The sequence below is a fragment of the Protopterus annectens genome, chromosome 8.part0 (genome assembly GCF_019279795.1).
Source record: "Protopterus annectens isolate FY-2018-M chromosome 8.part0, PAN1.0, whole genome shotgun sequence".
NCBI classification, from domain to species: domain Eukaryota; kingdom Metazoa; phylum Chordata; order Ceratodontiformes; family Protopteridae; genus Protopterus; species Protopterus annectens.
This window is the reverse complement of record NC_056741.1, coordinates 507,633,091-507,656,568: the sequence shown is the minus strand read 5'-3', so window position 1 is coordinate 507,656,568 and position 23,478 is coordinate 507,633,091. Positions and strand designations below refer to the sequence as shown.

At 38.2% G+C, this 23,478-nt stretch overlaps 1 protein-coding gene across 1 annotated transcript in view; it reads right to left on the bottom strand.

Annotated features, from left to right (window-relative positions):
- The window catches only part of LOC122808293 (melatonin receptor type 1C-like), a 97,440-nt gene that overhangs the window by 59,949 nt on the left and 14,013 nt on the right, over positions 1–23,478 (bottom strand). The window contains exon 2 of the mRNA XM_044079258.1: positions 20,642–20,835. Within this exon, the coding sequence (XP_043935193.1) occupies positions 20,642–20,835 (194 nt within the window). The remainder of the gene's footprint in view (positions 1–20,641; positions 20,836–23,478) is intronic.

The window sequence follows — 23,478 nt, the reverse complement described above, 5'->3', positions numbered from 1 at the left end:
CATGTCAAACAGAGAACCTCATTGACCCTCTTCAAATGCAATATGGACAATTGGATGGATAACCATAAATTCACCCCAGAGGTTCCACTTGTGTCCCTCTTGGACAGGGGCAATATGTTCTAATTGTGGAAATAAGGGTAGAACTTGGCTAAGCTTGTAAGGGCCCTAGGGCCATTAGCTTAGTAAATACCTATGATCCTATGAACTCATTAGAATTGCTGAATCCCAAATACTTGGATCCATGTAGGAGAAAATAGTGCAGGTACTTCCTCAGTGTTTGTGTTTAATAGATTGAAATTATGAATGATTACTGGTTGGGAGAAGTAAAACATAACAGCACTGTAAGCAGCCTTACTTCAACTGGGTGTGTCATGTTAGATCTCCAAAGGATTAGATGTAAGGCTGGAAATATAAGTAAGCAGCACACAATTCACTGGTTATGTTCCTTAACATCCAACCTGCCCTTCATTTGTTGGCAACTGCATATGTTATTATTTCCACGTAATATCCTCACACATTTTAAGGCTAATGATATAGAATGGCTTACAAACTGTACATCTCAGATTACTGGTCAGAAAACTGGAAGAATGAGCAGCAAGCACAGAAATGTAAGACACAGCTGTATATGTGCAATCAAAAATCATAATAGGTAGTGGGATCCCTATTTGTAGTACATCCAAAAATAATAAATGTACAAATAACAGTTGTATGGATTGATATCACTGTAGATGCTGTTGCAGTTGGCTGCATGCAGAGTGAGTTCACTTCTTTGCTGTAAAGCTGTATGAGTGGCAAAGAGGGCTAAGACACCCATCCTGTGTTCTGAAGGTAAATTGGAGTGACAGTTTAAATCCAGATCTATGTAGACACATCTCATGTGATCTATTATTTCAGTGTGTCTGTGTCATACATTTATTTCTTCATTTTTCAATTACTTGCCCCTTTTTTCTTTTTTTTTCCTTTCTGTCTTTATTTGTCTAATATTTTGATTTGATAAGGCGGCAATATTTGCACAATGTGACACATAGCAAATTCACTGGAACGGAAGAAATGAATGGCAAGTTTGGCTGTGCTTATCTCATTTGCATGAAATGAAGCAGTGTGCAAAATGGACAACTGGACCACACAGGAAGCAGACAGGACCCAGACATCCACAAATAGAAACCAGATGCATTCAATTAATACTATTGGGCACTGAGCAAACCTGCTAAGCGGTGTTGTGCAGTGGTTAACAGTGAGACCTTAAGAATGATTATTAAAATACTGAATGTTATGCAACTAGTCCTGTGGCAGCAGGTGCAAGTATAGGGCTAGAATACAGATGGTCCTGAATTCTAGTACAGAAAGAGCAATATTCTTTTCACTATTGTGACATTGCAGTTAATAGTAATAATCTGCATCACAGACAAGTGTTATATAAACCTTCTTGTGGCAACAGGTGTAAGTGTAAGACTGTCCTACACATGGTCCTGGGTTCTAATACAGATATTCCATACACTTTTACTGTTGCTCCACTTCCCATTATTGTCAAGTCTCACTTATAACATTTTAGATAGTGGACCTGATATTCATTATATGTATGAGGGATGAGACACCATTATTGTGTCAGTTATTAATTTATTTATCTAGCTATGTGGACTTGCATGGTCTTCACATTTGCCTAAGACACATACACAGCTGTCTGTACTTCCAATAGCATTGCAATTGTAATTATAATTATTTAATTCAGCATTGCTTGGCACTACTGATCTTTGCTTAAATGCAATCAGAAGTGTGCACTCCTCAGCAACATGTTTGCATGATGGTAATCAGATAGCAGCAGTGCCAAGCAGTGTGCACTCTCTAGTAAATGTGATAACTGGAATTTCAGGAAAGCATCAGTCTCCATTGCTCTAGATCCATGACAGATATGGGAGGCATTTGTGGGGAAAGGTGCCAGGTTTAGGGCACAGAGGTGGGGCATCCAGGAGTCCAGGATATTCATTGGACTCCTTGTTAAGAACCACAGCCAAAGGCTTCTGCAGAGAGACTATTCTTGCTCTGTCTGAGGCTTGGTATAGTTTTACCTGGGCTGTATCCCTTGCCACAGGCATCCTGTGCACTGGAGAGCAATGTAGGCATCATTTCAATGACCTACAGAGGATGAAGAGGGATACAACCAAATGCTGGATTGAGGAATTAACTCTTTCACTCCAGAGCAGCTCAGAAAATGCTGTCTGCTTACTTCCACCATAGAAACAACAGTGCAGCCTGAGCTCATTTTCAGATATTCCATTTGTAATACCATACAAAAAATAAATGTTCATAATTTTTTAACCATAAGAGCGAGACTAAAAATGTAAATGCGAAAGTTGTTCAGCAGACACTGACCTTTCCAGCAGTATAAATGTTGATAATGTAAGTCATTATTAAATATTTGTCAACAAATGCTGATATTATGCATATGTTTTACCTTTATGGTAAAACAAATCACAATATTTTGGTGAATGTATGATGTAGACCCATACAATTTGTAATTAATTTGTGTATATGAATCTCAGCCTTAAAATGATACATTAACCATTACTGTGTGATGCTCCTTTACTGAGATATTCACAGAAATATGCTTAATATTATATTTCTCATAACTAATAATTAAACAAAGAAAATTATCTCATCATCTGTAGCAGACAGGGACTACATATCAGTATATAAGTTGTGTGGCTCAAGTCAGCTTCAAAACAATGCATCATGTGTGTTGTCACCATACTCCCTTGCACAGATATGGGCATAATAATGAGAAATATGGCAAATGCATAATACATGTATAATTTTCATAATCCTGCAAGACTAAATAAACTGTGATATCTGTACATGTGTACAGCACACAGACACAGTTCTTCTACCATTTTGTAAGGACTAATACTGTCTTTAAAATGAACTGTGTCCTACATCATGATGTACTGCATCCAGTATTCACCGTACATGATGCAGCTCGTCATGACCCACAGAGCCCTGTGGTAGGCTCAGGTGGTTGTAGTTGTAGTGGAATTATTGCTGAATTTTTTCAAACCTCTCTTAGGTCATGTACTCAGCTATTGGGAAGCAACCATATACTTGGTGTGTTTCCCAGAACTGCCTGTATTCAGGAACATGTACAATAGACATGTACATTTTGACACCTAGAAATGAGTGTATTTCTCCAAGACAAACAGACCTCCACCACTTATCAAACTTGCCTGCTGTGGCCTGCCTTTGTGAAGCATAGCAATTGGTTTCATTGGCAATCAGGGTGTACAGCTCCTCTAGAAACATCAAATTCATGAAGTCCATCTCTGTGCTGTCTGAGTCCAAGTTGGTTACAGGGCCTACTGGACCCACAAAGTGATCAATGTATACTGCTGTGAGGCATTTTTCTCATGTATCTTACTTGGTGGGCATGCTTGGCGTACTTTACTGGGTAGCCTGGAACACTTTGAAATGGAAAGTCCTGTATGGTTTAGAGATGGTGCTCTCTCATCAGTGTCAGTACCAAATGTATAGCACGAACTTGTTAGTGAAGTACTAACAGGCATTCCATGCAGAAGCACAATCATATCCTTGCTTGACAAAGAGATACTTTAACTCAGATCTAGTGGATATTCTAAATCCCAATCCACATACTTTGGACTACTCTGAACCTCATGTACAGTGGGAGGCACATCCACATCCTTGTCAGCACTTGCACTGTCATGGACTGTGAAGGACTTCATAGGTCTGTTAGTGATACCGTGCCCATTCTTGAAAACAGCTAAAGGGAATTCATCATCTGTGTTAAAATCAGAATGGACTGAGTGACCAGTGGTGTGTGTGCAACCCTTCCTTAGGAGTGGTGCAAGTGGTACCTCATCCTCACAATTGTGAAAAGTTTCACAATTAGTGGTCAGGTCTGCTGTGGCAAGTTTCAGTGGTCTGTCTGGAATGGCTGGGACAGGGGCTTCATCTGTATCACAGGCAACGGCCTTCTCAAGTACATGTGTGAGTGGAATTTCATTGTTTGTGTCAAAATCTTCATCTTCACTCTGGTTGGCATTACATCATGGCTGGATGTCCATACTGATATCTGAACCACTGCTACTACCATCAGAGTCTGTTTCCTCACCAAACAAGTAAATGTTAATTAATTTCTCCTCAACAGATGACTTCACTGGGATCTATATTATAAACTCAAAGGTACAGAATGTTGACAACCTTTTCATCGACACATATGTGTCGAATATTCACTTCAACGAACAGCCACATTGTCGATTTCTTTCCAAGGGAAATAAATCTGTTGGCCATTGTTTTAAATCTGCCCATTTCCCCGCTGTAGTGCAATCTCAGAGTTAGTATATTTAGTTAGGGTGTGTGTGGGGGGCATAGCCCTCCACATTAGGGGAGTGTAAACCCCCCACTTCATAGTGTTTATTATATTGTGTCATGCTTATTTGGCCTACCAATTTCTTTCCCTTGGAAATAAATTGATGATGTGGTCGTTTGCTAAAGTGGATGTTTGACACATATGTGTTGATGAAAAGATTGTCGACATTCTGTACCTTCAAGTATATACTATAGACCATCTTCACTGGAGGACATGTTGCTTTTCACCTGAAATTACAGTTGAAAAACACAACAGTATAGAACATGCTGATGTTATTTACCCCTGAACAGAGGCAGTTGAAAAGCAACACAGCAGTACACTATATAGTGACTGTGTAATGCAGGAAATTACTACATAATATGAACTATGCAACCATAATGGGTATATTAATGTGTATCTTAAAATACAAAAAAATTGTAAAAATTACAGAAAGAAACAGGTGTGGTGGGGGGGGCTTGAAATGTCTCCACATAGACAAAAACCCAAATTTGGCTTGTGTCTTCATCAATGTGATAATGACTTCTAGTTATATGAATAACACTAGCAGATGCTGAGAGTTTTACCTGACAAGTGAGAATGACTCACTGTTACACTGTAACTGCACCTATTATTAAAATGTGATAATGACCTGCATTTCATTACTTTAAGATTCTGCATGCTCAGACACAGGTGATAATTGCTGCACATAACTTGTTGACTAAGCATTCATTATATTACCTGGTCTAGATATTATGTAACATGGACTCATCACCATCTGTTAGGAGAAGACCAGAGTAATTCAGTAAAAATAGTATAGCAGTTATATATTAGTGAGCCCTCCCTCCCACAAAAATTCCACACATGACTGACAGAGCCAGGAATATTGCCCAAAATATATGGTTGCTCCATACTGGTACTAGTGTGCAAGTAATAACATTTATCTCACTGAGCCAACCACTGAGTAGAGTCAGAAACAGAAATAAAGTCAGAAATATCTAAATTATTTGATTGATTCATGTAAGATTCCAAAGACATGCATCTGGAGCATTTCTCCCCGGGCCTCTGCTGAAAAAAGGCTCTGTGGAACCTAGTCGGACTTTCCCGGTCAACAAATGTTAAATAAATAAATAAAGATTTACTCCAAAAGTAGTAATTCATTTTATCTCACCTTACCATCTCTCTGGTTAGAATGAGACACAGAAGTGAGAAAGGCAGAAATACTGTCCAACATATCTGGTTGAGCAATGCCAAAAATCTAAGCCTTTTGTCCCACTCACACATGTTCTGACTACATGCTCAGTACTGTTTCTTGACATAAATGTTGTAGCGTCTGTAAGTACATATTTTTTTATCATATCTTTATATGTAAAAATCTGTTTTGTTCATGTCTTATGAACATGTATTATGTGATCCTATTCACCTGGGCTGTGTCTGCAAATGGTCCATTGAGACCAATGTACTAGCTTGGTAAACATAAAGTAAATAAATAAATAAATAAAATGGCCAAATGGCTTGTCCAATTAAACAAAAGCTTTTCCTCTGACACACTAATGAATTATTTTCCCCAGTAATCCCTTAGGTTGTTTGTGTTGTGTATGCGCAACCACCAAAATGATACAATAAACTATTTTGCCCAGCGGTCACTTCAGCAGTCTGACCATGTATGCACAAGCACTTTCCTGATACACAATAAATTATTTCCCCAAGCAACATCTTCATTAGTATGTCCAGGTATACACATGCACCAAAATGAAACATTCACCCAAGTGACCCCTTCAGAAAAATGTTGAGGTATGCACAATGACCAAAATGAAACATGTCCCTAAACAACCATTCAATAACATTTCCTAGTATGTGCAATTACCAAAATGAAGCATTCACCCAAGCGACCCCTTCCATAAAATGCTGATGTATGCACAAGCACCAGAATGAAATATTTCCCCAAACGACCCTTCAGTAACATTTCCTGCTATGTACATGCACCAGAATGAAACATTCACCCAAGCGAACCCTTCAGTAAAATGTTGATGTATGCACAAGCACCAAAATAAAACATTTCCCCAAACAATCCTTCAGTAACATTTTCTAGTATGCACAATCACCAAAATTAACAATTCCCCCAAGCGACCCCTTCAGTAACATTTTGCAGTCTGTACATGCACCAAAATGAGACATTCACTCAAGAGACCCCTTCAGTAAAATGTTGATGTATGCACAAGCACCAAAATAAAACATTTCCCCAAACAATCCTTCAGTAACATTTCCTAGTATGCACAATCACCAAAATTAACAATTCCCCCAAGCGACCCCTTCAGTAACATTTTGCAGTGTGTACATGCACCAAAATGAGACATTCACTCAAGAGACCCCTTCAGTAAAATGTTGAAGTATGCACAAGCACCAAGAAACATTTACCTAAACTACCCTTCAGTAACATTTCCTAGTATGTGCACTCGCCAAAATGAAGCATTCACCCAAGCGATCCCTTCAATAAAATGTTGCTGCATGCACAAGCACTAGAATGAAATATTTCCTGAAAAAGCCCTTCAGTAACATTTCCCAGTATGTACAATCACCAAAATGAAGCATTCACCCAAGCAACCTCTTCATTAAAAACTTGATGCATGCACAAACTGTAAATTCACCCCAGGAGTTGCACTTGTGTCCTTCTTGGACAGGGGAGATAGGTGCTGATTGTGGAAATAAGGGTAGAACTTGAGAGCCCTAGGGTCATTAGCCCACTATCCTCCTCTTGTGATCCTATGTTTTGTAAACAAGACAATGCATCTGTGTGAAACAGCATCTTGGTTACCTGTCTAGAGCTAACTAGCTTAGTAGCACAAGGTACACATCACTTCTGAAGATAGAAAGGTGAAGATAGTGCACTCACACACAGCTAGGGTCGCCACCTATCCATGTTTTTTCCAGACTATCCAGAAATCAATTGGATTCTCTGGTTGTCCTGAAAAACTGTACAAATTCCCATATTCTGTTTCAAAAAGGAAACAGACTATCAGAGTTTGTTAAATCAGCTGATTTACTATGCTTTTTTACAGAAAAGCATAGTAAATTGGTTGAAAGCAGGCATCAGGAATGGAAAAAAAGGACATTCCCATAAGCTAATGTCATAGTGAAGCCACAAAATGGACAGAATGTGCAAGGGAGAGGTGGTGAGAATGGGGGGTTACTAGTGATGTGAGGAGTCTGGCCTTAGTCTGGTTTTAGCACAGCAAAAGATGGCAACCCTGCACTCAGCCACATGCCCACGCCACCTAATATAATAATCAACTTTCTAAATAAAGCAAACTATTGCCTTATAGTTGCCAAGAATATCACAGGCAACATTCAGCATGTCAATCTTTTGAGCTTTTTTTCTGTCTGTACTGTCTTCTGGCATCAATCCATAGCTCTCAGACTCCTAGCACAAAAAACCTGGACAAAGCAAAAAATAATGGATTGACAAAGTCCAAAAACAGGGACAAATCTTAAATATTACTTTTATAAATTGACAGTTGCTAGAATAAGATATCTTTTATTACCATGCATTACCATCTTCTCTCTTCCTAATACCCTTTCTTTTTCCTTTTCTTACTTTATCTGAGGTCTTTTGCTCCTCCCTTTCTTACTTTATCTTAGGTCTACCCTCTTATACATGTATACAAGTCACGACAAATATCCAGCATTTCTCAGTAGAAAAGACTGTTTCAGTTGATATTATTCAGGAGAATGAAAACATGCATGCAGAACCTTTGGATATATTTATCAGCACTGTTATTGTTATCCAGCATTCCAACATTTTACAGACTGCTGTTATCAGCAGTGTTTTTGAACACATTATTTGGATATTGTTAACATCTGATCATCACAAGTTTTGATATTAATTCCCATCTCATTTAATTTTTTCCAGTTAATTCAAGTATACGCTTGAAAGCTGGATACATAAAAAAAAAACAAAAAAAAATCATAACCATCTCTGAAACCTGAGCCAAAGATAACTTATGCTGTTTACACCGTATTTGCAATTAAAATATTCTAATAAATAATAAACTGGGACAGAGAACAGGTTGTGGCACCATGCCACCACTATGCCGACAAATCTGCATTATAACATATAACACAGCCAGCACTCAGGACAATAAAGTGCCCAACTGGATAGTCTTTTACAACACATTAGGTAGGCACCTTTATTTGCATACAGTATCAGTTTATATACCCCCCCCCTTGTAGCACCTTAATCCATCAAATCATGCAAAATATTTTCATTTCCCTAAGGCATCCCAAAAAACTGCTTCATATTTTGTGACAGCAGTGACTGGGAGTTCAGTATCCATCAAGATTCCTCCCCATGCTAAACACCATTTTGGCTTCTTTGTCATCAAAGATAATCACTGCTATTTTCACTTTGATAACCTGCACCTCTGCTGTTGTATACAAACTTCCTCCACTCATCCATCTTCATAGCTTTATTTATCACGTTAATAATACGGCTTCAATAAGAGGCTTTTTTATCTATATTTTATATTAATCCTAGATTACTGCATTAGCACCTACTCCATCTGCAGAGAAGAAAGATGTAGCTCCTAGCTTTAGGTAAAAATAAAACCACCAACTTATTATGGACATCATCTAATAATTAGACCCAAAACTTTCTCTATCAAGATTATCTAAATTAAAATCATGTGCTACTGCTAACATAAACATACCATATATATTTGAATTTCCCTTGTCAGGTGAAATTCAACTAGCACAAGTAACAATATTCATACAAATCAAGCTATGTTAATTCTGCTGATGACTTGAAAATCAGAATATTTAATATCCTGATGGTCTGTTTATTAGGCTCTGCGTAAATGTTTTAAGCCTTTCCAACAGTTTTAAAGAAGTTTTAATAAAGGTTTTCAGTTTGTGCATTGTTTTTAACTGTTTGGCATCCTAAATCACAAGTGGATTGTCTATGGTAGTAAGTCTAGTGTTTCATCTACGTGTGTGTGTGTGTGTGTGTGTGTGTGTGTGTGTGTGTGTGTGTGTGTGTGTGTGTGTGTGTCTTTCGGCTTATCCCGGTTAGGGTTCACCACAGCGGAACTCCGGTCTGCTAATGTTTTGTTATTGGATTTTTAGGTGCCGAGTTACCAGTCCTGACGCGCAACCATCAATGAAGGCATGCCCATTCACACAGGCCTGCACACAGAAGACGCTCTTGCTGAGAATCGAACGTGACAACGTCTTGCTGTGAGGCGACAATGTTTCATCTACGTAAATATTTAATATTGGTAACATTATGGATACAACTCAAAAACTCGGCTTATGATAGCAAATCCTGGCATTAGTTCTGTTTCTGCAACCTGGTTAAAAAAATTACTTTTGTCTTTCAAACTATATCACGGAAAAGTTCAACATAGCTATAAACAACATGCCTGGATTAAGAATAGGCAGCAGTGTACATATGTTAATTAAAAATAAATATATATGTATTCAGGAAATGCATACTGCTAGTTTTAAGTATTGCAGTGCTCCTAATTAATAACAAAATAACACCAAACACGCCAGAAAGAGGAGGATAAAACTTTAATATTGAGCACTTTCATCCTTAGAATACGGACTTTTTCAGTGTTCTTGATTGACTAAAATCATGCATGTCTTAGGAATACAAAATAATAATCACATTGCGGTTGCCTGCATCCTACATCCAGCCAGCCTGGCACTACCAGAGCAAACTCTTACAGAGATATTCTGTATTAGACAAGATAAAACTATCATACTGGGTGACATCAATTTTTATTTCTTTTACAAGAAGCCTCACTACCCCATCTTAGCAAATCGGTTGGCCATATGGGCTTATTGACTGATCTTGTTGTTTGCCAAATGGACAAATATCCCAAATGTAGCATCAGCCAATGTTTCTCCTATCACATCAGTCAGCCTCACCAAAATACTCCTATGGTAGATTCATTTCAGAAACAATGGAAAGTAAACTGCTCTTATACCTTAGTTCCACTGACTGTTCACTCCTTTACTAGTTGAAATGGTCACCACTTGCAATGCTAATTGTTATGAAGCAGTTGTTTTTAATTCAAAGCAGATGCTTTTTTGTTAAATGCAGATTTGTGTATGCAAATGATGTTCACAGCTTCCATCTAAAGCTTAATAAGACAAAATGAGAACATGAACCCTAATCTTCAACACAGAACAAGTTATATTTCCAAGTACTTCAAAATCCAAAAGATGTCATGACAGTCCTTCACTCCTAGTGCTTACTTTGTCAATAATTACTAGTTCTTTACACCTTCTAAGCTAACATTAGATAGCCATCATACATATACTAACACTGTAGCACCTCACCACAGGTAGATAACAAATAGAGCAAAGTGAATATTGTTATTTCAGTTTATGGAAATAAAGTTTAAAAGTATTTGTAAAATACTTTACAATCTTAGCAAAAACAGTTGCCAAACTGCAACCTGCACCCATCATTTTCACCCCCTTTCCTATCTCTGTAACCTGTCCCATTCGTCAGAAATTGTGTCATCACATGCCATTCCTTTACCTTCCCCTTCCTCATCACATAAATGTAGGAGTTTAGGCTGTATCCAATCTCTGAACCATTAGTAAGAGGTTGAATACAATAGTCTAGCTATACATTAACTGTAATAACAAATAATGCCTACCGGTTGATGCTCAACATGGATTCCATAATAGATGTGATACTTTGACAGACATTTACATGGCCACAGACAGCATCTACAACAATACGAATAATTGACTTCTAGCAGGTGGCATCTTCCTCAATATAGAACCAAGGAGGGACCAGCACACATGACAGCAGATGTAAAAATAATGATTTTATTCCAAGGTAGATAAAAAGCTGCCTGTCATGAAAGTAACAGACCGGTTTCGGTTGTTATAATTTAGAATTTAGTTAGTATCTATTTTTCTAGTGCAAGCTAATTACTATGGTCTTAATTCTACAGTAGTGTATTATTTGTTACTAACTATCATATCCTTTAAATGGCATTTTGACTGCAATAACCTTTCACACTGGTGTTCTTATAATTTAATATGTATATTTAGTATCTGCTTTTCTAGATGAGAATGTTACTATAAGTACAAACGTGTTTAATGCTCACCTGGTTGTTATAAAGTTGCTAGACATTAATAATTGCTCTCTAATATTTTTCTCCATTTTTGCCTTCTATCTTCCTCTCTCTCCCTGCTATTTCTACTAGTTGACTAACTGGACCCTGCAATCACCTACACAAGTGACTCTACCCTCTTGGAAGACCAGCATTTGGTGTCAACTAAGCCCCAACCCTGTTATCTTCGGTGGTTTCATACAAAAGAGACTGTAAAAGTATGTTACTTATACATGTTTAAATACAAATCTTCTGACCTGAGTATCTTACTCTAGCTATCTGCCCAGGACTGCCAACAGCCAACAGCCCTAGTTCTTAACTCTATACTTCTCCAGACCTTTATCTATTACACCCCCATAGTCACCAGTGTAAACATCCTCTCTTTTTCCCCTAACACTTCTTTTCCCTTACTATTTTTCCCCATTTACTCCTTTCTTACCTGCATAACCCTAATTTATACCTGCCAGCCACTAGGTGGCATCCTTCTATGACTTGGTTTACTGCCTATCTACTTACTCCTTTACTCTTCAGTACCTTTGTCTTGTACCTGGATCTCCTAGCTCTTAACTGCTCTTTTCTTTCTCTCTGGCCCCTGCCATATCTCTCTTCTATTTTACTTTTCTTCTACAAACCTGCACTTCACCACACCTTACATTTATTTCATTCACAATACCTGCTACAAATTTACCTGCTTGTTTCTCCACCTTACTGATTGTCTTCTCTGTACATCTACAACTCTGTTGTGTCTTCCCGCTCCGTTCGCCCTCCGGGCTCACTCCGCTCCCCTCCCTGCCCCCAAATCCCACCTGCCCCTGCAACCTCTACATTTATCCCCACATAGACATACCCCTCCCTTCTTCAGAACCAATCACAACCACTTCCTGTCCACACCCTATCCATAATACTCTCCTCCCCCCCTCTAGATCCTGTCCCTACCCCATCTATAATACTCTCCTCCCTCCCCCTTCCTCTTTACTCTCTAGACCATATCTTCTCAAGACACTCACTCCAAATCTAATTAACATGCCTAACCATTACTACCCTCTACTACTACTAACTCTTCTAACTACTCTCACCTCTACCTATCTCTCAACCTCCTACGAACATCCCTTACCCTCAACTCTTACCATCCCATGTAAACATACATTATCTACTCCCCCTACTACATCCATAAACTATCTCAGTGCCATCTACAAAACCTCATATCTCCAACCTAAATATCACCGTCTCTCTCACACTAAATACTTTATTCATAACCATAAAAAACATGATATTTACTACTGCAAACCCCCTCAATTTTATAACCTTATATTAATTTGCTCATTGATAGATGGAGACATACACCCCAACCCCGGCCCTGTCCCATCCTCACTACCAACTAACTCACAACCAGTTAATACAAAGCCAACAGTATCAACTAAACCCCCAAAATCACTCTCTATTGCCCATCTAAACATACGTAGCATTTGTAATAAAATTCCACTAATCCATGCTCTTCTAGATGTCCAACAGTTTGACATTCTCTGTCTAACTGAAACATGGCTCAAACCTTCAATAAAAGATAATGAAATAGTCCCCCCTGGCTACAATATCATCAGACAAGACCGCTTAAACAAAAAAGGTGGCGGCGTAGCTATATTTCATAAAGCCGGATTGCAAATAAGTAAAACAAATCATACCCTCCCAACTGACACTAATGTTGAAATTATTATTTCAAAACTTCAACTCAACCCTCACAAAACTATTAATATTATCTGTACCTATATTCCCCCTTGCAAAAATCTTACCATATTAGAAGACCTACTAAACTGGCTTTCACTTAACCTCCTACAGGAAACTATACTCCTAGGAGACTTTAATATTGACTGGAACTTATGTAATCATGCTAATCCATCTAACCTTATTAACCTCCATGGCTTCACACAAAACATAACCTCCCCAACAAGAACAAACAAATGTAATAATAAAGAAACCATACTTGACTGGATCTTAACGAATAGTCCCCAGGAAAAATATACAACAGGAACCCTCCCAGATGACCTCAGCGATCACTCCCTAACCTATATTATCAGGCATAAAACTAGTTTTTCTATCCCAACCCAAGTTCGATTCTCCCGTAGTAAAAAACATTTTGACCCCAATCTGTTTCAGAATGAACTTATGCAAGTCAACTGGTCACCTCTTAAAGCTCTCCCTATAGATGATGCTGTTAACCATTTCAGTAATACTTTTCTCAACATCCTTGAACACCATGCCCCCTTGCGTTCAATACGAATGAAAGCTAAGACAGCCGAATGGCTCTCAAACACAACTAGACAACTAATCCTTTATAGAAACAAAGCCTGGACTAAATGGCGAACCACTAAAAACATAACTGATCATCTCACTTTTAAACAAAAAAGAAATATGACAAAACAAGCCATCCTAAAAGATAAAAGAAACTTCTATACTCAGCTACAACAATCTTCCCTTCACCAACCACATAAATTTTGGACCGCTATTAACACACTGCTATCCCCTGCCAAAGCTGTCACACCTAATCCACTAGGCTCTAACCCTGACTCGCCTTTACAAACAGCTAATGCCTTTAATACCTTCTTTACTTCAGCTATACTAAAACTAGCTAACCAACAAAACCCTGATACCTCCAAAATATTAACCCCTAGCTCCACCCCCCATTTCATCTTAAACACATACCCACCTCCTATATATTGTCCTTACTTCAAAAACTTTAACCAACAACCCCTTCAGCTGACAAATTACCAGCAGAATACCTCCAACTAAGTGCAAAAGCTATAGCCTACCCCATCTCTGTATTGATTAATAGGACCTTAAAGGAAAGTACTATCCCCTCAGTATGGAAAATCTCACATATTATCCCCCTTTTCAAAGGAGGTGACTCTACGGAGTATTCTAACTTCCGCCCCATAGCTTTACTATCCCCTCTTGCAAAAATAATGGAGAAATGCATCCACAAACAGTTACTTAACCACCTACTAAACTTCAATCTCCTAGCTAACTGCCAACATGGCTTTCGACCATGCCACAGTACTACCACAGCCTTACTATCCTTCATAGACTCTATAAACAAAAATCGCAACAATAATACTCCCTCTTCAGCATTCTTTGTTGACCTGTCAAAAGCCTTTGACATGGTTAATCACCAACTCCTCTTACATCGTTTAAAATCCTCTCTCTGGACAATCTTGCATTAAGCTGGTTCACATCCTATCTCGAAAATCGCAAACAGGCAGTTCTCTGGGACAACCATCTCTCTGATCTTCTCCCCACCTCTATAGGAGTCCCTCAGGGCTCCATCTTAGGTCCTCTTCTGTTTTCCATTTTTATAAATGACCTTCATCTATCCACACCTCTATCTACCTGTATTCAATATGCAGATGACACTACCATCATTTGCTCTGCCTCAACTCAGACTGAACTTCACTCCCTCACACAAAATACCTTCACCACCATAGAGCAATGGTTTGCTAATCATTGTCTCCTCCTCAACCCCAAGAAAACCAAACTTCTCATCTTTCCACCCACACACCTGTCTCCCTCAATGGATTTCACACTCACATCCAACAATGGCACCCTCATCACTCCAGACCAAACAACCAAACTCTTGGGTATTACTATTGACAACCAACTAAAATTTGACTTTCATATTAACTCAACAATAAAACAACTAACAGAAAACTAGGTTCTCTCTACAGAATCAAATCTTGCTTAACTCCTGAAGCCAGATCTAATATAGCCAGAACCCACTTAATCTCTACCCTATTATATGCTTCCCCCATATACACTAATCTTTCTAAGTATAATCTCAATAAACTAGCCACATCATACAACAACATTGCCAGATTTGCTACAGCCTCTCCATATAGGACTCACCATTGCTTGAATCTCACAAAACTAGGTTGGCTGGAACTACCCCACCTAATACAATACTATCAACTTACAATTGCCCACAAAGCCCTTCATCACCTAGAGAACACACCAATGCTCTCCACCCTTATAAAACCCTATACCAATTTGAAGAACCTTCGCTCCTCTAACAAAATACTGATTCAAACTTCTCCATCAAATAACATAGCAGGTGACTCCACATTTTCCAACTCAGTTGGCAAAATTTGGAATCAACTACCACCAGACCTCACATCCCTGACCTCAATTCCACTATTTAAAAACAAACTCAAAATCTTCCTAACCAACCACTGGCTATGCTCTTGCTATAACCCTGGCTAACTTATTTCTTTTTTCCCTCCTTCCTTTCTTCTGACCTCCCTCTCCTTCTCCTCCTAACTCTAGTATACCACAACTTCCACCTCTTAATTATTCCTATCTCTCTCTCTATTAATAGACATAAATCTAATTTTGCTTCTCACATATAATGTAGTAATACTGTAACTAAGTAAAATATCTAATCGTATTTACCTGCTAAGTCTCATATTGTACTCTTGTGTCTATACATTCTGGAAGAAATTTAAAGCAAATGTTTTCTTTTTATTGCATAATTCTGTATATTTTTAACTTGTTAAGTAGTAGTTAGCGGAGCTTTTCTCCTCGGGCCTCCACTGAAAATGGACATGTATCCAGTTGGACTAGCCCGGTTAACAAATGTAAAATAAATAAATAAAATAAAATAAAAAAAGCCTTTATCAATGTTATATTTTCATTTCAAAAAGTTCAATTCTAAAACAACATCACATCCTGGTACTCTTTATATACATTTCATTTAAAGTGGTATACTCCTGCCATAGGAAGACAGGCTGATCTGATACAGTCAAAACTTGGATCATATAAACACCCTTACAATTGAATATAAGAGATTTATTAAGACATAGAGATCTTAAGAATATTTTCTAAGTCCCTATTAAAAATAATTTAAAGTAATAATTAATTGCAAAAATGCAAATATAATATATTATGCAAAGCCAAGAAGAGCCTTGTATCTGGCCAGGACTCAGCTATAAATCTCTCATGTAAGATGTCATGTATAATTTGGGCTTGAATGAATGACCATGTGTAACATGAAGTGTGTCTCAATACCATGAATGGTACAAGTACGTAGAACTAACACAAAAATATTTTGAAAATTAATAAAATTATTGCCTAAATGTACCTTCATGTACTTCGCATTCATTCAATCCTGGTTTGAAAAATGCACCAAGATTTGTAATCCACTTACTTTCCATATTGTTTAATCTAGTGTGCCATCCCATCTTGAAATTCCTGTGGAGTTGAATTTTGTCTATAATAATAAACCTGAAAGAGGCACCTGTGTGGTTTTTACTATGTTTGTATAGAGCATTTGTTATTCGTCTATTTCTGATGGAGCTTAAATGTTCACTGATTCGTATTCTGATGGGTCTAGAGGTCTGACCAACATAAAAGGCAGAACAGGTACAATAGGCCAGATAAATAACCCAATCAGAGCTGCAGTTTGCAAAAATGTTAATATTGTATACCTTGGAAGTGCTTTTGCTGGTAAATTCCTTTGTTTTACAAATGTGCTGGCATGCACAACAATGTCCACAAGGATAGCAGCCCACTAGAGGGTGTCCAAAAAGTGTTGTTTGTATTGTAGAAGGTGGTGTGAATCTTTTATAATGTGTTAAATGAGAATGGATGGTACACCCTCTATGGTAAGAAAAAGCACATTCATCTGGGAGAATGTCATTAAGAAAGGAGTTTGATTTTAGTATGTCCCAGTGTCTACTAACGATCTGTCTAAACCTAGATGTATTGTTGCCATAAGTGGTGACTAATCTAATGGGTTGTTGACATTGGATTCCATCAACCTCTTGTGATCTGTTATATTTCAATAATTCCGATCTTCTTTTGGTCTTAGTTTGGGTCACCGTGTTATTTAGATGTTCCAATCTATATCCTCTATCAATAAATCTAGCTGTTAAATCCTGTGTTTGTGCAGAATATTCTACATCAGAGGAGCATATTCTTTTAAGGCGCAAAAATTGAGACTTTGGGATGTTGCTGATGATGTGGCGAGGGTGAGAGCTGGTAGCATGAAGTAAAGTATTATATTGTGGAAATTTTCTGTGTATGGATGTGGCCAAGGTGTGGTTAGGCAATCTTTTAATCGCAACATCCAAAAAGACTGTTTCGTGATATCCAGTATTAGCTGTTAAATGTATGTCAAAAGGGTTGTTGTTAAGGTATGCAACAAATTTAGATAATTCATCCATACCAGCCCGCCACACCAACCAGCAATCATCCAGATATCTCCACCACATATCCAAATTATCAATATGAATATTGTGTTGAACATCATATATGAAGGCCTGTTCAAAATATCCCATAAACAAATCTGCGTAAATCGGGGCGAAGGATGCCCCCATAGCTGTACCTTTGATTTGCCAATATGGATTGCCTTCAAAATAAAAAATGTTTTTTTGTAGTACATATTCTGTGAGTTTAATCAAAAAATTATTGAATCCAGTGGGATATAGATTGGATTTGTTTAGCCAGTAAGTCACCACCATTATACCAGCCTTATGAGGAATACTAGTGTACAAAGAGGATACGTCCAATGTGCATAACAACCTATCCTCTTCCAACTGAGAGTCTTCAATGATGTTCAGAAACTCTGTGGTGTCTTGAATACGTGATCTGACCATACTAAGTAGTGGTTTCAGATGTTCTGTGAGAAAAGCAGATAAGGGTTCTGTAAGTGATCCTTGACCTGATACTATGGGTCTGCCTGGTGGATTGTGTAGATATTTATGTATTTTAGGTATAAGATATAAGTATTGTGGCATTGGTTCATTCACCTTAAATTGCCTGGCAACTTGTATAGTAATGATGCCCTCCTCTACTGCCAAATCTAAAAAGGAATCAATCTCAGATTTGAAGTTAGGTGTAGGATCAACTACCATCTGTATGTAAAATTGTGATTGAGATAATTGTTTGAGTGCCTCGTCCTTATATTTGAAATGATCCATTACAACAATGCCACCACCTTTGTCCACTGGAGTGATGACTATGTCCTTATTCTGTTGTAGTTGTAAAAGTGCTAGTCTTTCACCCTGATTAAGATTGCTTCGATTGAATGTATAGTTGTTGGAAAAATGTAAATCTTTCATAACACAATTTTTAAATATGGAGACATGCTTATCCATAGGGGGTGTGAAATTGGATTTCCCAAATCGGAAATCAGTTCATCTTTGAGAATTAGACTGATCTGAAAAAAATATCTTGAGATTAAGAGTTCTACAAAAGTTATTAATATCCTCCATTAAAAAATGTTCAGGAATAGGTGATGTTGGTACAAAATTTAAACCTTTATTTAGTACATTGTATTGTACATTCGTAAGCTCAAAGGAAGAAATATTAAGAACATTATTCACTGTGTTGTTATTTGTTTCAATAAAGTTTGAAGGTTGGTTGTACCCATATTTTCTCCTATGTTTCCTCCCTGCCCTGCGTGTGTTAGACCAAAAGGTGTAGGTTGCTTCCTTTTTGCAACTGGGGACGCCTGGTTAGAGGAAACCTCACCATCTGTAGTTGATGAATAATCATCATCAGATGTAACACTGTATGTTGTGTCATTCTTTTTTAGTATCGGTCTGGATCTCTTCCTCCCCCTTTGTGGTTTGTATGCCCCTTCACTAAACCTAACACTTTTTTGTGTTACGAACGGTTTGCCTTTCTCATAGTCAGCTAGGTCTCTGTTAAACTTGTGTAATTTCTTTTTCTTAAGTTTCTCTTCTATGCTAGCCAATTCTTTAGCTAGTTCCAATAAATGCCCCTGATAATAATCTGCAGTGGAGAAGATTTCAGCTTCCGAACAAGTAGTTTGTATATCTGTGATCAATGTTTCTATAGTTCTTTCATAATATTTAGAGAGACTGTCTACAAAAAACATTGATGCCTGATGCTGTGCAGTGGCCCAATCTTGTGTTAATTGGTTATCAATGTTAGCCACCAATGGTTGCAGCCTAATTCGAAGCCCTCTGGGTGTAATATCTTTTATTTTGTACACTGTAAAAAGCGTCAGGTGCCATATGTTGGTTCTGAGAGTTTTCATTTGTCTACTAAGTTTAGAAAAAAACAGAACCACGTTTGTCTCTGGTATCAGTTGGGGCATTATCTGACATAAGGGACTGACCTACATTAAGTCCAAATACATCTAAATTGTCCTTATCCGCTGAGAGTCCCCTAAGAATGTCAATCAAATCCATACTTGGGACAGTCTCTGAACCATTAGTAAGAGGTTGAATACAATAGTCTAGCTATACATTAACTGTAATAACAAATAATGCCTACCAGTTGATGCTCAACATGGATTCCATAATAGATGTGATACTTTGACAGACATTTACATGGCCACAGACAGCATCTACAACAATACGAATAATTGACTTCTAGCAGGTGGCATCTTCCTCAGTATGACACACACATTTGAATCATCCATTCCCTTTCGGAACAGAAGTAAGAAAAAAAATGTTCCAAGATCATTTCTAGCTTCAAGTTTAGATCCTACTAGGTTTGTGGGGGGTGACTCACAGAAATAATTTACTTCACATGCAGCCCACCCTAGTATGATTATCTTTTCACTATTCATCGTTTTTCATTCATTCCTCACTTCATTAATATCAGAAGTGCAAGTGATCTTCTTCTGTTTGCAAACTGATTCAATGTTCAAGTATAAAAACAAAAGATGACCTGAAAGGCTACAGGACCTGTTGCGATACTCATGTGTAATTTTTATTTATTTAACATTTGTTTACTGGGAAAGTTCAATGTGGAACGAGTCAATTTCCAGCAGAGGCACACTGGCAGAAATAATGCACACAGTGGAGGAAACCAGAGCTCCCAGAGAAAACCTACACAAACATAGGCAGGACATGTAGACTCCTCTCAGAAGGCACCCTAGCTGTCTTTTACTGCAAAATCTCTTTACCACTTACTTGCCCTTTGCATGGCCAGAAGAACTGCCTGTCTTACACTACCACACCATTACAGACATGCCCATTATCAATCTATAAATAGAATAGATGACCAGAGTCTTTTTTTTAACAGTATCATAGCTAGGATGGGATGAGACAGGTAATGTTTATGATTAATACATTGCTGCTGTCCAGCCATAAACTAAGTATAGCAAAGATGCTGGGATATGAGACCAACTTACCTGATTCTTGAACTTGGCAGACACATAGGGGAAAATGGTCCATTGTTGAAGTAAGCCATGGTATTTTCACAAAAAGAAAAAAGATCTCTGTTGCAGCTGCAAGACCTTCTTCCAAGACCGTGACAGTGGCAAGGCTTTCCCGTTTCATTAACTGATCAGCACAGCACATAAATAGAGGGATCCAGTAGTAAATTCTGGAAAAGTCAGAAAAAGAAAGGGGGCATCTACTGTTGGGCCCTCTATTTATTTAGACAGAACAGAGTAATATTAGGTCAGGGGGTGGAGGTGTTAAGCAGTGGTGGCTTGGATTGCAAAAATCCCAATGGCTGCCACCACTTGCTTGATGAAAGGCATACAAATTCGGCTTGCTGTAATGAGAACAAAATAGAGTGCATTGCAGACCGATTTTCTCTGAAAAGTCAAATATGACCAACATGTAATTTCACACTGAAACCTACATTGAGAAGGTAACTGACAAACTTCAGTTACTTTTTCAACTTAATTTAAAGCAGTGGAACTAAAATTGGACTGCAGTTATCTGCACTTGTAGAAGGCACTTGGGTGTATCAACATGCAATTCCTACATTCTTGCAGCTAGCTTGGATTTTAAGCATAGAGGCAGCATGAGATGGTAGCCAGAGTTAATGAGTTAAGATCTGAGGAAATTCCACACTTGTCTAAATAGCAACTACACAGAGTGCTTGTAAAACTTAGAAAGCTGAATATAGGCAAGACTGGTATGCATAATGGCATTCTGTTCTTTTCTGTTTTTTTTTTCTGCAGCTGCCAGTGATCAGGAGTGCAATATCAAAGCCCAAAGGGCTAGACTGGTGAGACTGAGGGAAGTATGTGGTATGTATGCAGCAGAAGAGTAATGTTATTGTAGCACTAAAAGTTAAAGATAGCTTTTTTTGGTATTTTATACAGTTGTATCAAATTGAGCATGCATATCCCAACTGTAAAAGCAAGTATGCATGTATTAGTCTGTAGCACAAACAAATTGTTAAGTGCCCAATGTTAGACTTTAGTCAGAGGTTGTGGTTTCGTACACCACACTTCACAACTCTACAGTACTGCTACTTCTTCAATAATATTTTCATTAAAGTGAAACTTCTAAACTGTAATCTGTATAATTGGGGCATGCATGTGTGCAATATATGCACTTTTCATGGATTACTTGCTGCAGTCTATAGTATAGTGTGCATCTGTTAGGAGCTGTACACTTAAATTTAAAAGTTAAGATGACAGTGTCAAATAACTGTATTAATGCATTGTATGTCACATATGAAGGTACTAATCTTATCTTTTTTTTTCTCTCACCTCAACCCTTATAGCGCTATTTTATTTTTATTTTATTTTCTATTGTATATTTTAATAATGTTTGTTTATTTTTTATTTTATTGTGTTTTCTGATTAATTTTTTCTTATTTTTATTTTATTCTGTTATTCTAAAAAATAATTTTTACTTTATTTTATTTTTATTTATTTTTTTTTATTTTTTTGTTTTATTTTTATTATGTGTTATCAAAATGTGTCCATGTCATCCATGTGTACCACATGCTCCACAGCACAATGGGTTAGTCCAGCCCCACTGGATCTACCTGCCTCTACACCGGTTCAAGCACCAGTGCCCAGCACATCTGGGAGCCAACCTGGCAGCACTGCATCTGCTGCCCTTGCACTACCTGCACCCACAGGTAGTCCTGCCCTGGAGGCTGGTCCAGTGATACCCTCTGGGACCAGGGGCATAGGTGGTGATCACCCACAGTGAGTTGCCATGGATGGTGCGTAGGGTGGCCTACACTGGCTGGAGGGGATGCTCTCTCTCATTTTGCATAGTACTAGGAGGAGGAGGAGACATCAGGCTCTCCAGGCACCAGCAGAGTGAGGTGATATGCATGACAGTCCAGTGGATGAGGACTCAATTCTCTCTGTCTCCCTGCTTGATGACTGTGGGCTCTGGATGTCCCCACCTTCACCCCAATCATGGAGTCCCTCAACCTTTTGTGTCCATCACAGTCCCTATCTCTTGCCTTGTTTTTCTTGTCTGTCTGCAATTGCTTGCTCACCTACCCAACTTACCTGACCTAGACAGCTTCACTTCATAATCTCGAATTACTGACATCCCGGATTTCAGTAACCCGAGACTATAAAGTCGAACCATTCACAATACCAAAAGCCACAATCCTGAATCACACAATCACGGACATACATACACAATATACCACATAACACACACACACCATTCTACCTACAGCACACAAACCACACAACCCTACACTACATATAAGCACACCCCCGTACTTATATATAGCAACTCCGAGGTTGCACATAATATTAAAAAAAAAAAAAACCTCACACCACGCCATCCTCCACTAGCATGCACACAAATACACATCACACATACACAAACACCAACAAATCCAACACTCACACTCCCACTTACACCTCCCTACCCTTACCCACACATACAATGTACAAAAACACACACAAACACTTACTCACCTGGAATCTCAGGCACCATAACACTACACGTGACCTACTGGAAATGCATAAGCGCAGATTTGAGATATTCAGATTCGCTCTTTTGCATTTTCGGCATTCTGGTTTTCGCCTTCATGGTTTTGGGTTACTGAAATTTGGGATTTAAGTAATTAGAGATTATGAAGTGTAACCAACTTAGACATACCTGCATCCCTTCGCCAATATTCCTCTCTCTCTCTCCCTCTCAAATAAAAAATAAATGGGCACCTTTCTCACAAAAAAAAAAAAAAATGTCCCATGCATAGCTCTTCATTTCAAAAACATGTCTTCTTGACACACGTGATTCGGTCCAA